Below are 17,438 nucleotides of genomic sequence, written 5' to 3'. Positions count from 1 at the left end.
CAGTGTCTGGTTGAATGCTTCCAGAGATGGAGAACTCACTACCCACTAAAGGAGCCCATTCCGTTGCTCCAGTGTTTGCAAGATAGCATGGCTTCCCGCTGGCTTCGGCGTCACATCTCTTCAGCCCAGCAACACGATGGGGCCACGTGAGATGTTCTGAAGTGCCAGGCAATTAAAAAAGGAGAATAAAGTACCCCTGTATTGAGTACGTGTGGATAACAAGGAAAGTTAGAAATAGAACCGATTGCCAGGCCCATCCCCGCCCTGCCACTCTCTCCCTGGCCCCAGGGAGAGGACTTGCACGTAGAGGCTGGCATTCTGCCCCGGGAGAGGAGGCTGACGTAAGAAGGCTTTTCCTCTTCCTGCTTCGCCATGTGAGGTCCTTGTCTTTCCTGGCCTGGGGGAGGCAGAGGAGTTGGGCTTAGGGAGCTTCCTAACTGGGAGCACGTCAGGGCCAGACCTCTCCCGGTCCTCCCTATTGCTGTCCATCAAGAGCACGAGGACCCTCTTCTCTAAAGCTCATTTCCTGCAGAGGCCTGGACAGGAAGGAAGTCCTAACTACTCTGTCTTACTTCGGGAGACCATTTAAATACATTGGAACATCCTTTAGGCTGGATTGCGTTGACCTGTCCATGGTTTTCTTTGATTTGTATACACTCTGAGCCAAAACACGCTCCTGGTCTGAATGCTGAACGTTGCTGTGGCCTTGGAAGGCTTGGCGAGGGGGGAAGTTATTTACAACATTGTGCAGAGGAAATGTCCCGGACACAGGCTGACACTTGTTGACCTTTTATCCCAGCCACTTCATTTAGACGGTCCCAAGCAGCTTTAAGCAATTCTGTTTTGTTAGAAGGTTCTTTCTTTGTCTTTAAACATGTTGAATTGTGGTAAAATATACGTAACTTAATTTTTACCACTGTAGACATTTTTAAGTATCTATTCAGTGGGATCGAGTGCTTTTGTGCTGTCGTGCATCCGTCCCACCGCCCACTCCCGGAACACTCTTCATCCTGCAGACTGGAGCTCTGTCCCCATTGAACACGGAGGGGACCGCCCCCTGCTCTCTGTCTCTGAGATTCGCTCCTCACCTAAGTGGGATCAAGCGGTGTTTGTCTTTCGGTGGCTGGGCTGGTTCGCGTAGCGTGATGTCCTCAAGGTTCACCCGTGTTGTAGCAAGCGTCAGTTTCCTTCTTCTTTAAGGCTGAGGAATATTCGAGGCGTGACTGGACCACGTGCTGCTTGTCCGCTCACCTGTGGACGGACACTTTGCTTCTTCCGCCTTTCGGCCGCAGTGGCGGACGCTCAGTGAACACGGCTGTCGCAGTATCTGTTCGGGCCCTGCTTTCAGGCCTTTGGAGTAAACACCCAGGAGTGAAACTGCTTCATCATTCAGTAGTTCTATTTTTACTTTTTTGAGGAACCACCACACTGGTTTCCACTGTGGCCGCACCATTTTGCATTCTTATTGGCGGCGCACAGGGTTCTAGTCACATCCTCCACGCTTGTGATTTTCGGGTGTGTGTGTGTCGATAATAGCACCCTGCTGGGTGTGCAGTGGTACCCGGATGCTGGTCTGCATTTCCAGGGTGAATAGTGATGGTGAGCGTCTTTTATGTGCTTCTGACCATTTGTTTGTCTTCCTTGGAGAAATGTCTGTTCAGGAAGAAAGTTCTGTCACGTGAACCCCACCCTGTCCTCTGGGGTCACCCGAGACAAGTGTGCTGGTCTGCTCGGCTTTCTCTTCCCAGGCTGCTGGATGGGATGGCCTACGGCTTCCTCACCTGTCTGGCTACCTTCCTCTGAACCTGGTCTCAATTGTGGATGCCCCTCTTTCAGTTATTGACATCGTCCCCACAGTGGAAGACAGTGTCTCAGGGGCCACCTGGCCAGCGCTGGGTCCTGTCTCTGACTTCCCAGCTTGGGGCTGCCGTGCTTCCCTGCCCTGCTGGAGTGACCGCGGAGGCTCGGACAGGAGGCCTAGCTTTTTCTCTTATAAGCAGCCGGAGCAGTCGAGACCCGCATCCTGTGCATGTGTGGTTTGGGGGGTCCTCCAAGCCCGTGGTAAATATGCCCAAGAGAGAAACTGGCTGCCCCCCCTCCGAGGGCAGAGCCAGAGGAGCTTGGGCCGCTGATGGAAGGGGGGTGAGGTTGGAGATTGGGGAGCACGTCTGGAGAGCGAGGTTTAGTGAGTCTTACTGACAGTGCAGTTCCTTGGCTGTTTGAGGTGCCAATGGGCTTCCCAGCCCCCAGGATCTGAAGACACGGGCTGCTCCTACCTCCCGGCCTCAGTGTGGGGGTGGTGACCTCAGGGGGACACGGAGGGCGTGGGGAGTGCAAGGCCCGGGGAGTCAGGCTCATGACCTCTCAGAGCCTCAGCCCTGCCATGTGTGAAGTGGGCTGCTGTTCCTCCGGGGAGTTGTTTGTTTTTGGCCAGTTTTATTGAAGAAATGCTTGCATGACCCACTTTCCACCAGTCTGTTCTGGCGTGCCTCTCCTGACGTCAGACTTGTCTGGGGGGGTGACGCTCGTGCGTGCACTCTGCGGTCTCTGCGGTATCTTCCGTGTGTGTTGCCGCCGCCGTGATGGGCCCCAGCGTGGGCTGACGTGCGTGGTGCTCTGTTCCCCGTCACCCCGGGCCTGGCGGGTGCTGCTGAGGACGGCCAGTCTCTCTCTGCCTGTCTGGTCATCTTCACAGTCTGCTTGTGGCCAGGCACACGCGGTCCCTTTTTCCTGAAACGTTGGAGCCTAGAGATGATGGATGCCAGTGACTTTTTGTCCCCCACCCCAGGGGCAGCCGCCAGGATGGGCAGGACAGAGACCCCTTGCAACAGTTTTATGAGCGCGAAGAGAAAACATCCTTCGGGAAGAGTGATGCCTATGCACTTGGGGGCGTTGGCCGTTGTGATGCAGTGTCGGTTGGTTCCTGGGGTGACAGGAGGGAGGCTGTGGGTGTCCCAGGATCCCTGCCCTGGACACCGACCCCGAGCCGCTATATCAGACTCTGGAGGGAAGTGGAACGGGCCGTGTGGAGGAACTTTCCCAGTGGTTGTGGAATGTGCGGGGGGCGGTTCCCTGACTGTTCGGTTGGCAGGCTGGGGGCACACAGCTCCGGGGGGCCAGAGAGAGTAGGGAGAGCTTCATGGAGGAGGTTTCGGAGTCATGTGGTGGAGTGTGTGTAGGAGTGTCCCGTAGAGATGGGGTTATAGGCTGTCTGTGTGGCAGGTGGAAAGGGGGCTTTGGGTGAGGCTGGANGAGAGGAAGAAGCAGGCTCATCGCAGAAGAGCCTGATGTGGGGCTCGATCCCACAACGCCAGGATCACGTCCTGAGCCGAAGGCAGATGCTTAACCGCTGTGCCACCCAGGCGCCCCATCAGAGGAGGTTTCGGAGTCATGTGGTGGAGTGTGTGTAGGAGTGTCCCGTAGAGATGGGGTTATAGGCTGTCTGTGTGGCAGGTGGAAAGGGGGCTTTGGGTGAGGCTGGAGCACAGGCGTGAGAGCCGCAGGACCGGGCAGGGCAGGGGCAGGTGCAGGTGCAGGCAGACCTTAGAAAGCCTGCTGGAGGGCGGGGTCGAGGCTGGAGCGTGGAGGGGCAAGGGCGGGCGCCCGCTCCAGCCAGGAAGGCTGTCTCCCAGACAGTGTCTGCAGCAGTGACACGTGGAGACTGTGCCCCTGACCTCCGGCTGGAAGGAGGGGTCGCAGCGTGGGAGGTGGCCCGTCAGCCCCGCTCACCAGTGGGAGGGCTTCTCCAGACCTCTCCTCCCACAGCTCTGACAAGGTGACTTTGAGCGAGCCTGGGGCCCCCAGAGCCCCTCTGCAAAGAGTGCGGGGCGGGGTCCTGGGAAGCCCACGAGAGTCAACGGTTAGGTCTCGCTGCTCACAGACTCTTCGACCCCTCGCCTGCGGCTCACGTGCGGCTCACCTGCGCTCAGGAGCCAAGTAGCACCGAGTGTCCTTGGGGGGCCCTGAGCTCAGACCGTCCAGCCCCTGGCTTCTGTCCCACGAGGGAAAGTGTGACCCTTCAAGAGCCCCTGGAGGGGGCGCCTGGGTGGCTCAGACGGTGAAGCATCTGCCTTCAGCTCAGGTCATGATCCCGGGGTCCTGGGATCGAGCCCCACGTTGGGCTCCCTGCTCAGTGGGGAGTCTGTTTCTCCCTCCCCCTCTGCTGCTCCCCCTGCTTGTGCTCTGTCACTCTCTGACAAATAAATAAAACCTTAAAAAAAATAAAAAAGGAAAAAAGAGCCCCTGGGCATGTTTCTGGAGAGACTGCCCGCTGCACTCAGCACCACTCCTCTCCCCACGCCTGGCCCCTCGTTTGCTGCCCTCCCCCGGGCCTGCACCGGGCCTGGCCGCACGTATGCACGCACACCCGGCCGGGCCGCACACGTACACGCACGCACACACACGCAGCCGGCCCCGCCAAAGTTGCCAGCGCGCCTCTCTTTCCAGCTTGCCAGGTCCTGGACCCTGGGATTCCGCCGTCTTTGGGGAGTGTGCAAGGTTGCCAACTTCTAATTTTGCTAAGTAAGGACATAAACAGTTAAGTAAAAACTAGCTATTGCCGTTTACCATGAGCCTGATTTCATGAAGAAGGGGGGGTGCTGCTTGGGCAGCGGGTGTCCTGCGGCCTCTGGGTGGCTTTCCCCGTGGGCCGCCAGCGGCGGACTTCTCTGCAGACCACCGGGACGTCTGACTCCGCAGGAGGCTGTCGGCTCCTCCCTGAGGTTTTGGTGTTCTGCATGAAGGGAGAAGCAGTGATTGAGTTTTTGGTGGGTGGTTTGCAGGTGTGAAGTGCTGAGCGAGCCCAGAGTGGGAGGCTGTGCCGGAAGCCCCCTCTTCCTGCTCCATTGCTGGGGTTTGGCCCTCTTGCCGAGTCACCTCACCTCTCTGCCACCACCCTTGGCCTCCTTTTCTTTTTTTTCCCGCTTTTTTTTTTTTTAAAGATTTTTTATTTATTTATTCAACAGAGATAGAGACAGCCAGGGAGAGAGGGAACAAAAGCAGGGGGAGTGGGAGAGGAAGAAGGAGGCTCATAGCGGAGGAGCCTGATGTGGGGCTCGATCCCATAACACCGGGATCACGCCCTGAGCCGAAGGCAGACGCTTAACCGCTGTGCCACCCCAGCGCCCCTTTTTTCCCGCTTTTTATTGTTGGCTCACTCCTGTCTTCCTCTCTGTACTCCTGCCCCCAGCCCTGCCCTTAATTGGTCATAATATACAATTTACAAACCGAAAAAAATGTTTTCTGTCCTCTGCCCCCCACCCCCCGTTTTTTATCTATATTGAGATGTAATCGACATGTTACGTACTAGTTTCAGGTATACACCTTAATGATTTGATATTTATGTTGCTGAATATTGACCACATTAGGTCCGCCTGGCATCTGCTAGCATCCGTTAGCATCCGTCAGCATCCGCTAGCACACATAGTTAGGAGTTTCTGTTGTGATGACGACTTTTAAGGCCCACTCTCCTGGCAGCTTTCAGATACACTATCCTGTCAGTTATGGCCATCGTGCTGGACGTCACATCCCCAGGGCCCTGTCACGTTCTTTGTTCCTGATGCAGAGTCAGGTCAGTGTTGAAGCCAATATCGTGTGACGGGCTGGTGTTCCTTTCGGCATCCGTGTGTCTGGGAGGAAGCCAGCCGCCCTGCTCAGAAATGAAGAAACAGTGTCCAGGAGAGGGTCAGTGTCTTGACCAAGACCGTTTATCTGTCATGAAGGCCTCTGCCATCTTTTATGTTGGATTTCTCTATCCTAAACCCCAAGCAGGTGAACTCAGACCAATCCTCAAGTTAATGGAAATGAGTTTCTTGTTTTAAAAACTCACGTGGAGAAAAACCCCCCTCACATGTGGTCTATTAATCTCGTCATTCATTCATTTTGTTATGAATATGAAAGTACCTCCTCTCATCTTGGAAATATTCGTACAAGGAAAACACACCGCAGCAACTAGTTAATGTTTCTAACAGTCTTTCCTAAGTGCTTTTCCATAATTGAAATTTCACTGACTACACAGTTTTTCAGAAAGATGTGTGCAGTTCTAGGTTCACAAAGACGGGTAAGATACAGTCTCTGAATTTGAGGAATGCTCAATCTAGAGATGGTTTTAAAAATAAAGGGAAAACAAAGCCCAGGGGCACCTGGTGGATCAGTCAGATAAGCGTCGGACTCTTGACTCTTGATCTCGGCTCAGGTGGTGATCTCAGGGTCAGGAGATGAGAGGGCTCCGTGCTCAGCTGGGAGCCTGCTGGGGATTTTGTTTCTCCCTGGGTCCCTCCCCCTGCTTGTGCTCTCCCTCTTTCTCTCTCCAATAAATAAGTAAATCTTTAAGAAAAAATGTTCATTCTTACAACCAGAAAGACGTCACTTACTTCTTACAAAACTTTGGGCAAGTTCTTTAGCTGCCCTGTGCCTCAGTTTCCCCATCTGCAAAATGGGGAAAATCACGGTACTGTCTCAGAGTATTGTTGTGGAGACCAAACAGATTGATCCAGCTGAGGTGGGGAGATTGGCACACAGTAGGCGCTCAATAAATGCTAGAGATTGTTACAGTAGGTGTGGTTTTGTTGCCACCAGTCACTTGCAGGCACACAGGGACCGTGGCTGTTGTTCCTTCCCCTCCTTCGCTCAACGTGCCCACTGAAGGGAGGCTTTAGGAAGGAAAATGAAATACTTTTGCCTAAACAGAAGTACACGCTCCCTTTCTGGGCCTCGGTGTCTGTAAAACGGAGATCGCAGTGCCCGCCTCTCGGGCACCAGGGGAGCTTGAAGTGGAACGGAGCCCCTGGTCCGGCGTGTAGAGCGCCCGCAAAGGCTGGTGCCGGCGGTTCAGTGATGCTTTCCTAGAAGCAGTCACCTAACGTCCCTCGAGCCCTGGTTTCTTCATCTGTGAAATGAAATGATGATGATTCATAACAATGCTTTACCTTCCATCCCTGGGGACAAGATGGTCAGAATCAGGGTCCCCATGGTCATCTAGACAGTTTTTAAAAAGTCTTGTTATGTAAGACTTAATTGTATTATGCATTAGAAAATTGTGTTCATTCTGGGTTGAGATAAAATTTCTACTTTATACCCGGAAATCTAAGTCATCAGCAGTTAAACGTCCTTCTCTGGACCACATGCCATGTCGGGGATCGGAGCTGAGGGTAAAAACTGGATGGGTCTCCCCTTCTGACTGAAACATCTCTCTGGATTTGGGGAGCCTTTAAACCCCCCTGGTGTCTGGGTCCCATCCTCAAGATTCTGAGGCCGTAGGTCAAGGGTGGGGCCCCAAAGGCACTGAATGTGGCTGAGTGTGGGAGGCCCTGGATCGAATGGCTGTCTGGGGTCAGCTGTATTCCCTGGGTAGGGCTGCCCCCGACTCCTGGTTTTCGCTTTCGTCCATGCCCTGTGGCCTCTACTCACCCTTCAGTCACCCCTGCTGTGGGTCTGCCTGTTCTCGGCTGGTGAGGAACACCAAGGAGTCAGACTGGGTCCTTCCCAGTTACCCTAGGCTGGTTTGGGGCTGACTTGCTGTGTGGTCTTGGACAAGTTGCTTTCCCTCTCTGGGACTCTGTCCTCTGCCCGGGGGGTGAACGTGCTATGGTGTCCTCCCCCCGGGGACGGCGGGGCCTGTGCTCTCCCCAGCAGCACCAGCAGCACCTTCTCTGTCCCCTACTCTCCTCCTCCTTCAGGGAGGCTCCACATCGTCCTGTAGGCCATTCCTGTGGTATTTTTAACTTCCTGATGGAAAAACGATGGACAGAAAAGAAAATACTTTCAAGTCCAGAGCATTCCACCGTTGCGTGTCACAGCTCAGCTCCGAGTCCCTCGGGCCCACATTTGCCACAGAGCCTGGCGTCGCATTCGCACTCTGGCTTTGATGCTTGGCCTCCTGCTGCTGGGGGCGGGGTGGCGGCTTCTGCAGAAATACTGCTCCCAGGAAGGGGGGCTCCGTGTGGGCCCAAACCACGTCCCCTCCTGGGCCAAGCCTGCCAGACCCACCCAGGCAGATGAGAACTTGTTTAAATATTTTTTGTTGCAAAAAGGTGAGTAGGAGAACATTGAAATGTTAATAATGCTTATATCTGGTGATGTGTTCTGCTGTTTTTTTCCTCCTGTGTGTGAATATATGTTATGGCGTATAATTCAATACTCAATAAATGATGATATAAATACGTTTCTTTAGGGACTTTGGATCAGACCACATGAACCTTTCCTTGTCTTGCATTTTTCATACAACATTATATCCTCAACATTTTCTAATTTATTTATTTATTAGAGAGAGAGAGAGAGAATGTGAGCAGGAGGGGGTAGAGGGAGAGGCAGAGAGGGAATCTTAAGCAGGCTCCACACTGAGTGTAGCGCCCTCTGTGGGGGCTCGATCTCACGACCTTGAGATCATGACCTGAGCCAAAACCAAGAGTGGGTCACTCAACCGGCTGTGCCCCCCAGGCGCCCCTTTTCTAACTTATTTTGAAGGACTATTGCAGCATATGGGCATGTCCTCCTTTATGACCACTGACCCCGTGGGGTTGACTCCTTGGTCATTTCTAACGAGAAGCTCTCTCAGATAACATGGCAGGGAACCTCTCTCTGCCTCTGAGGCCCGTCAGACAGGACTTCAGGGTCCGTGGATCGTTACTAATGAGTCTTTCCCCCACAGAATCCAGGAGCCCTCCAGCTGAGAGCGAGGCGTCCCCCTCCACGCAGGTGAGCACGTGTTCTCGTAAGGGGTCAGGGCAGTGGCTCCTGGGGGTGGGGGTTGGGGGCCGGCACCACACTGGTTCAAATCCCAGCTCCGGCACTGACTGGAAATGTGGCCGTGGGTGTTACTGTCGTCTCCAAGCCTCTGTAATTCGGGCTTAGAGCAGTTCCGTCGTCCCAGATCTTTTGTGGCCGTCGTGGCGTGTGGAGCAGCGCTGACCTGACCCTGTGTCTCGTGGCTGCTGTCTCACCTCCGAACTCGTGGACACCACTGACGGCCTTGCTTGTGACCCAGATTCGGTTCATCCGAGCTCTTCCTCTGTGGGCTCCTGGTGTCATAACTTTCTGGAAAGAGGATTACCCCCGAAGCTGCTTAACAGATCTTCGGGTAATCCAGTTTCCCACCCAGCTGCATGTCCTCCCATGGTCCTCAGTCCCTAAGGACCCGCTAAGCTGGGAGGCGCCTTACTCCTTACCCGTATGTGACGCAGGGCTGTCCAGACACTAGCAGAAGTGGCTCCCGGGGGAGGCTTGTGCTGTGCGGCCAGATGGCTCCTGCCGGGCCAGGGTGCGGGGACGGACGTTGGCTGAGGGCCGGCCCAGCTGTGCTCTGCTCTGGGCTTGCACCTGAAGTCTCGTTCCATCCTGATGTTAACGAGGTTCAGAGCCAGGATGGCTGTGCCTGGGAGGGAGGCAAGTGACACCCACAGGGGTTACAAAGTCTGTCCACGGTCGCAGAGCTTGTGAGTGTGGGTCCAGGATCCTAGTCTGCGGTTTTCCCAGGAGACGGTGGCACGTGTGCCCTGGATGGGGCCTGTCTGTCGAGTCTCTCCTCTGGGGAAGGTCTGTGCCCCCAGCTGTTGGTGGAGAGGCTGGCGGGGAGAAGTCCCCCCTGAGCGGACAAGTATAGTTACAACTAGTGCAGGTGCTGAGTGTGACAGGTGAGAACCGAGCGGTCCCTGAGACAGAGGAAGGGTGGTCTTGGAGGGGTGCCTTTGCTGGGGCCCGAATGCTGGTGGGATCTGCAGAAACCGGCTGATGGGCAGTCTCTCTTTTAGGCGCTGACTACTAACGAGGACGATGAAAGTAGTCTCTCTAAGAGTTCTGCAAATGTGACCAGCCTCCCAGGTAAGGACTGGGTATTTTGTCTGGTGGTCTAAGGGGCATGAAACGCTTCTCTGCAGAAAGTCCTTTCTTTCTTGGGAACGTTGCCGGAGGCCAGTCTGCAGAAATAAGTGAGCAATGGCCGAAATGTTCTTTTACTGCTTTGTATGCTCAAGTCTGACATTGTTCGCTCAACTACGGTAAGGGAACCGTAAGTGGAGTGGGCGTAGACCAGTGAAGGGTGCCTCAGTCGGCCCAGAGTACAAGTACACATGCCACAGGCAATGTCCCTGGAGTCTGACGTGGAAGCCACGTAGAGGGAAACCTTTGCTTTGGGTGCCCTTGACCCTGCTTCTGCTTCCCTATGACCTGCGAGACCGAGTAGTTTATCAACATTTGCACCAAGAAGAGTCATGGGTCTGCCACATGTATGGGACTCCGAGGGTCAGACTCCGTGTATGGGACTCCGAGGGTCAGACTCCGGAGCCTTAGCCCTGGAGCAGTGCTGTCTGACGGCTCTTGGCCTCCACCCCTATGCAGGCTGCCCTGATAACTGCCTGGGGCTGAGGTCTGCAGAGCTGGGGACTCCGATGGAAGGAATCCCTCCCCCCTGCCCTCCAGGGGTCTGCTGTGCCCAGTCAGGCTCAGACAAAGAGGACAGTGTAAGGGGAACAGGGCAGCCTGGGAGACAGGCCAAAACAGAGGCGGAGATAAAGCAAAGGGCAGTTTAGAGATACCAGAGGGCATGTCCCGTTGGGGGAATCATAGAAGGTTCGCTGGCCTTGAGTGGGGGTGGGGGGACTAGGGCACTGCTCCAGGGCTGCTGTGGGGGAGGGGCCCTTGTGGGATGAGCTCATCCAGCCCCATCTCTGTAAAAGGCCATCTGTGGGCTGATGACTCCCAAATTCGATCCCCTCGTCTGACAACCCAGACTCAACTCTCCAACGGCCTGGTGGACCTATGCACTTGGTATGATACTCACCAGAAATCTCAGCCTTGGGTCTGAAACAGACTCTCGATGCCATCTCTCCTTGCCAGCCCAAATCTGTTCTCTCTCTTCCTCATCTCGATAACTAACACCACGTTCGCTGGGTTGCTCAAGCCGGGGAGACCAGGCACGCTTCCTCTTCTAACCCCACCCATGTGCAGCCCCTTAGTGGGCCCTGTTGTACCTGGAGACACGTCTGGGAGCTGCCATTTCTCACTACCTCCCCTGCTAGCACCGGGGCCTGCCGCCACTGCCTCTCCCCTGCGGGACTTAGCGGCCTGCTGGTCTCCTGGTTTTCACTGTTAACCACCAACAGACTCTTTTCTTTTTCTTTTTTTTTTTTTTTTAAAGATTTTATTTATTTATTCATTTGACAGAAAGAGAGACAGCCAGCGAGAGGGAACACAGGCAGGGGGAGTGGGAGAGGAAGAGGCGGGCTCCCAGTAGGGAGCCCGATGTGGGGCTCGATCCCAGAACCCTGGGATCATGCCCTGGGCCAAAGGCAGATGCTTAATGACTGAGCCACCCAGGCGCCCCCCCCCCCAACAGACTCTTTTCTGACCAGCAGTCAGAGTGACTCTGATATCACTCATCCAAGCTCTGGTCTCTGTGGGGTCAGGCCCCCATCCTTAGACCTCACCTCCTCCATTCTCCATCACTCACTCTGTCCTCCTTGCTCTTCAGCACATGCCCTACTAAAGGGCCTTTGCACATACTGCTTGCCCTGCCTGCATGCTCTTCCTCCAGCCTCCACTTGGCCAGCTTCTTTAGATATCCAGGTCTCTGCTCAGATGCCCCCTTGTCAGGGAGGCCTGTCCCAGCCACCCCGTCTGATGGAGCTCCCCCACTGTCACTCTCTGTTCTTCCTCTGATTTTCATCATTGCTCAGGTCTTGATTTCAGGGTTGTGAGTTCAGGCCCTGCGTTGGGTTCCATGCTGCACATGGAGCCTACTGAAAAAAAAAAAAGAAAGAAAGCAAGCAAGCATGTAAGATCCAGGAAGGCAGGAGCTTTTCTGTCCTCCTGTATCCCCGAGGCTTAGGACATTAGACCAAACCCTGACACGTGGTAAAGAGCCAGTAGATATTTGTGGAAGGAAGGAACAAATAGCAAGGACGGTGAAGTGTTAGTCCAAGAGGAAGCCAGTCACACTGCCTCCGTTAAACGGCCATCTCTGCCAAGAGAGGCAGGTCCTGCTCAGAGAGGCCCGTCCTTGCCGCCAGCCCAGGGAGGACTGCCCGCAGAGCTGCGTCCCGTGGGCACTGGAAGTGACGGTTGTCAGGCAGCCCCATCACCCGCAGTGGCTGCCACTTGGGCAGAAGAGCAGGAGTCCTGAGCCTGTGAGCCTGCAGGTGTCGGCACGGCCAGCACGGGAGTCAGGGGAGCGCGACGGCTTCCCCGGGGTGAGCTCCGTGTGCCGCCGGGGCCTCCGTCTGGCCGCTGCGCGCGGGGCCTTCCCGTGGACGGACGTGGCTGCTCGTGCTGCTTCGGTCCGTTCAGTGAAGTGCGAGCAACTGGGAGCCTGACAGTGGAAAAGACACGGGTCCCCGCGCTCAGGGAGCTCGGTGGTGCAGTAACGGGAGGGGTGCACCGAGGGGCGCTTGCAGTGGGGGTCGCTGCTCCGAGGAAGTGACATCGCCGCTTGTGAGACCCGAAGGACACGTCAGGCTGCACGGCACAGGTGTGGAGAGCCTTCTGGAGGGAAGAGGCAGTGGGTGTGGAGAGCGCTGGGAGGACCGGGAGCGTGGCATGTGAGGAACACATGAGGTTCGCGTGGCTGGGGCTTGAGAACCAAGCGGAGGGACAGATAAGACATGACATCCCAGTGGAGAAAAGTTGATTTAACCTGTCTGACCTCCTCACGTCGTCCTCAGTGGGGCTGCCATCGATGGGGTCCCCAGAGCGTTTGGTGTCTTGCACCCCCTGTGCCTCGTGGGGACGGGTGAATGCCACTAGAAGGGCCACGCTGACTGAGTAGGCATCCATGGCCGGCCACAGGAGCTCCGAGGCTCTGAGCTGGAGGTGCCTGTCTTGCATCTCCAAGCTCCAAGTGGTGGGATCCTGGGGTCAGATTGTGCGGGGGGCCAGTCTTCCAGGGTTGGCTTTGGCCGGAATGCTGGCCGGCTCGTCGCGTGGCCTGTTGGTTCGCAGAGCCATTTCCTCCTCTAGGCTGAGCTTCCCTTGGGCCTTTGGACGGTACCAGCTGACTGGTTTCTTTCCCTCCCCCTGCACTGTTCTCCTTGTCTTCTTTCTCCTAGTGCAAGACTCTTCTCCAGTGCCGCTGCCCACCTTCCTGGTGGCCGGAGGAAGCCTGGCCTTTGGGACGCTCCTGTGTGTCGGCATTGTCCTGAGGTGAGCAGGGCTGGGGTGGCCTCCTCCCCTCCTCTGGCTGATGTGGGGTATATGAAAGGATGACACATGGATGGGAAGGAAAGAGCGGGGACGTCCAGGGTGACCCTCGAGTCTCTGGCCTCGGCAGGTGCGTGGATGGCGGTGTTGTCACTCTCGCGGACACTCGGGGGGAACAACCGAGTGTGGGGCTGATTCTCCTTTGGGACCATGGAGTCTGAGGTGCCTGTGAAAGGTCAGGCGGACATGTTTGGTAGACAGGTCGGATCAGTGTCAGCGTGTAGGTGGGATGCGGGTGAGGCCGTGACGGTCCCTGTGGAATCCGGATGTTGAAAAGTTGTGTAGACGCGGAGGGACCAGGAGCCTGCTTGGTAGAAGCTGAGGGGGCGGGCGTGCAACGCGCCCTTGCCAGCCCCCCAGGAGCCGCACACCGCCGTGGTGGTGGTGCCATGTGAGAGACGCCATGGAAGTCCGTGAACAGGCAGGTCCGGGTGTCTGGCCAGACCCCCTTGGGAATATCTCAGAACAAGCAGACCCGGAGGGTCAACTTTCAGTGCCGGTCGTGGCGTGTCCACCAGCTCCGGGTGGCGGGCGCCGGGCCCGTGTTGCTCCATTTCTCTCTCCAGTTGGCCGTCGGTTTTGTCACTGCTCCCAAGCCTGCAGAGACATCAGCCAGCAGTATTCCTGCTACAGGGGCCGATGTTCATGGCTGTAGTGCAGGACCTTGCAATCCCGCACCCGCCGAAGACCTAAAGGAGGTTAGGCCAGACCCTGGCGCGGACGGCAGCCCACGGCGACGAGAGCACAAGCGCAGGAAGAACCTGTCTGTCCCTCCTTCCTGCCCTGTGTGTGGCTTTCTGGGGGTGCTCGCTGGTGATCATGAGGGGCGGTTTCGGGGAGGAAGGGGAAGAGAGAGTTCCCCACTCATGGGATCCTCACAGAGCCTCTGAACCAGCTTTGCCACCAGGGTAGCCTGGGTTGGGAGATCAGCGAGGTGACGTCCCAAACTGCATTCAGGGTTGTGTCCACTCCGATTTCCCAGGGAAGAGGTGAGCACGCTGTCCGAAGGGCATGCAGGAGGCGAGGCTCTGGGTGTGTGGAGGTGGCTCTGGACGGGCTGTGAGCTCACTGCTTTGTCTGGACCGGAGAGCGGCCGTGCCGGTGGGCAGTGGTCCTCCTGCCCCCTGAGGGACCCACCACAGACCCTGCAGAGTCCCTGTTGGGGTTTCCACTTGGCAGATGAGGAGACAGGAGCTGGAAGGGTCGGGGTAGTGGCAGCTGGTGCTGAGAAAGCCGACTCCAGCCCAAAGCTCGCGCTCTTTGGATAGGGCTTTAGGGGCCCCGTTAGTCAATTCTTCCATGTTGCAAATAAGGAAGCGGCTTTGAGAGAGGAGATGACTTGGCCAAGGACGCCGGCTTGTTACTAGCAGAGCCAGGACTAGAACCCACGTCCCAAGAGTCGCTGCCCACCAGGCTAGCCTGCCGTCGGCTGAGAGGTGGGCCCCAGGGCTTCGTTGACGAGCCGCGCCATGTTGGTGTGCTGCGAGCCGCTGATGGACAGGCGTAGGTTGGGAACTGACCGCCCGGTTCGTCGTCAGCCTCGCGGGCTCAGCCGCGGGGTGGTGTGTGGCCGCGCCTGCTTGCTGCCCAGCCAGGCCTGGAGGCGCAGGGCCGAGCGCCGCGACGCGACAGCACTGCTTCCTGGCCTGGTGAGCTTCCCTCTTCTCTCGCGCTGGGCACGTGTGTCTGCGAGCAGGCCCGTTGTTGCTCCCCTCCCCAAAGCCCGCATGTCGAAAGGTGTATAGATGTGGGGGAGCTGGGAATTTGGAAGAGCCGCGGTGTCGGCTGGAACAGCCCTGTTGGAACAGGTGGAATGCGACAGGCCGGCTGGTGTACATCCCGCCAGCCCGTGACACCGTGTTGCTCCGTGTGAGACGTTTATTTTGCGTCTCAAGCAAAGCACGGTGTCTCCTAAATATTTTCCCACCTTTATTATGACAATTAAAGAACCTTTAAATGGGCCATTGAAAACGGTGCGGCATCTTCTAGAGAAGGTGTTCTAACTCGGGGGGCCAGTGCCCCACCCCACGCCCTGGGCCCTGCCAGCGCTGTTCCTGTGGCTTATGCTGCGAGGCGCGGGGCATGGGATCTTCCAAGCGGAGAGGTCCTTTTCCGCAGATGGACCTGGAATGGACTAGCCCTTTAGTGAGGACGCCTGTAGGCATGCCGGCTAAAACCCTTGTGAATCCACTGTGTGTCTCGTTCCAGTAGTTTGAAGCCACTACTAAAAACACGGGGTGCTCCTGGTGGTGGGCCACGGGAGTGGCTGTGTCCGCGGGCGTTCCCCGTGTCACTTCTCACCAGGACTTGGTTTCTCCATGTCACTTGTTTAAAAGACTGCCAGTCGTTGTAAATGTTTTTAAAATATTGTTCGAGCTGCAGAACCTTTTCTTTAAGTAAACGTCAGGAAGCGCAGACGTGTGAGGCAGACAGAAGCCAGCAGCTGAGCCGTGTGGGCCCGGCAGCGAGACCCCCCCTCTCTAGCCCCTGGCCGCCCGGACTCGCTCAGGCCAGAGCAGCGCCGCTGTGGCCCCCCCAGCCTGCTGTTCCCAGAGTCGCGTCGAGCTCAGTGTTTTTAGAAAGTGTCTCATTCCCTCCACGTACATCCAAGGAAGAAAAGTTCATGTTTCTCAGTTACCCGTCCAGTTACCTGCTTTGGAAAAAGGAGGTCAGATACTGCTTCTGTGTAGGTTAACTCATGTCGATAGACTCTAAAGAAATTGTGGTATGTGCTTATATGCCACATAGTGACGAGAAAGAAAAAGCCGTGCATTATCCGAAGACAGCCACTGTTAGTTTTTAAAACATAAATGTGGTCAAAACCCAGCAAGCACACAGGAAACTCACCTCCCCGAGCGTGTGCACAGTGAGCACACGCTTGCAGCCCGCGTCCACACCGAGAGGTTTTCATGTCTGGGGGTTTCCTGAGGCTCCGTCCTCGGCCCGGGCTCCTGTGCTTCTGTGGCCGTGAGGGCTCTGCACCAACGGCCGAGTCCCGACTCGGACGTTTAGCATCAGTTCTGACATAAGCGAGTTCCCGCTTTCCTTCGCTGCTTTGTGAAGCTCACTTACCTCAGCTGCAGGCGGGTGACCCAGGCTCACGCCGCCCTCTGTTGCGGGGTGTCTGGCTGCTTTTGCTCTCACGGCGCCGTGCGTAAAGCTCTCCCCACAGCCCTGCAGTTCCCTTCGGGTGTGTTCCCAGAGGCGGCATCCGGGGTCGGGGGGCCTGAATGCTTTGACACCCCGAGCGTCCTGAGAGAGGGTGACGGCACCGGGGGCCGGGCGCTGCGGGGAGCCGCGCTCACACTCCGCCCATTGTTCCATTTGGAGCACAGGCGAGAAGCCAGTGGCAGATTGGAGCCAACTATCAATGATTTATCGTCACCAGGACAGGAATAGCCTGTTGATATAAAAAGAAACCCAAGGAAAACCCCTAGACCTTGTTTTTGACCTTGGTTTCCCTCCTCCCTCCAAGCCCTTTGGGGAGCAGCTGCCGTGAGGCGGGACTGAGGGAGGTGCGTTGCCCCACGTTGGGGTCGGTGGGTGATGTGCAGAGCAGGGCCGGGGTGGCGGCTGCTGTGGTGTGGCCCGGAGGCCCTTAGGAAGGGGGGTGCCGCATCTCTGGAGACGTCACCGCTCGTCGTCCTCTGGTCTGCCGCGTGACTCTCTGGGTTCCTGAGCCTGGCTGTGGGCCCAGCGCGGAGTGGTGCGAGGACGCTGTGGTCAGAGATGTCATCTCCTTCCTGTTGAGCATCTCCGCTCCTGCTGATGGGGCACTTGTGCCCGCGGGGTGCCCGTGGCGGGGGTCTGTGAGGACCCGACAAACTGCAGGGGCACTGGAAGCGGGAGGAGGGGCAGGGGTGTGGAGGGAGTGGGGCAGCCCTTTCCTGCTGAGTGGCAGCTGCAAGTCATTGGCCCCCTGCCCGCCCTCGCCTGACCCAGAGGCGAGAGGCCTGTTTTCCTTCCGCACGGAAAGAATACCCTTTTTTTTTTTTTTTAAAGTAAATGGACTTGGGACCAACGATGGGTACGTGTGGGCAGCCTCTGGAACGGGGCCAATTAAGTCCCTGGTGCTGTAAAGGGACACTCATGGCTACGTATGCTTCAGTGTCCCCATTCGTCAGGGGGACCAGCAATACCTGCCTGTCCCTCGGAGAGTTTCTGAGACCCCCGGGTCTTAAGAGTGTTGCGTCACTCCTGGTGACGGAATGAATGGTTTTCCCTGTTCTGAGCCGAGCGCCGTTGTTCAC

General features: G+C 56.6%; 1 protein-coding gene across 2 annotated transcripts in view; it reads left to right on the top strand.

The window, feature by feature from the left end:
* Nucleotides 1-17,438, top strand: part of IL6R (interleukin 6 receptor) — a 41,778-nt gene that overhangs the window by 20,931 nt on the left and 3,409 nt on the right. The window contains exons 7-10 of one of the 2 annotated variants that reach the window (XM_034667533.1): nucleotides 8,648-8,694; nucleotides 9,747-9,816; nucleotides 10,671-10,761; nucleotides 13,038-13,131. In XM_034667533.1, the coding sequence (XP_034523424.1) occupies nucleotides 8,648-8,694; nucleotides 9,747-9,816; nucleotides 10,671-10,761; nucleotides 13,038-13,131 (302 nt within the window). The remainder of the gene's footprint in view (nucleotides 1-8,647; nucleotides 8,695-9,746; nucleotides 9,817-10,670; nucleotides 10,762-13,037; nucleotides 13,132-17,438) is intronic. The other variant, XM_034667534.1, reaches the window with a different exon arrangement.

This window comes from Ailuropoda melanoleuca, chromosome 8 (genome assembly GCF_002007445.2).
Source record: "Ailuropoda melanoleuca isolate Jingjing chromosome 8, ASM200744v2, whole genome shotgun sequence".
Lineage (NCBI taxonomy): Eukaryota > Metazoa > Chordata > Mammalia > Carnivora > Ursidae > Ailuropoda > Ailuropoda melanoleuca.
This window is presented reverse-complemented; position numbering and strand designations above follow the sequence as displayed.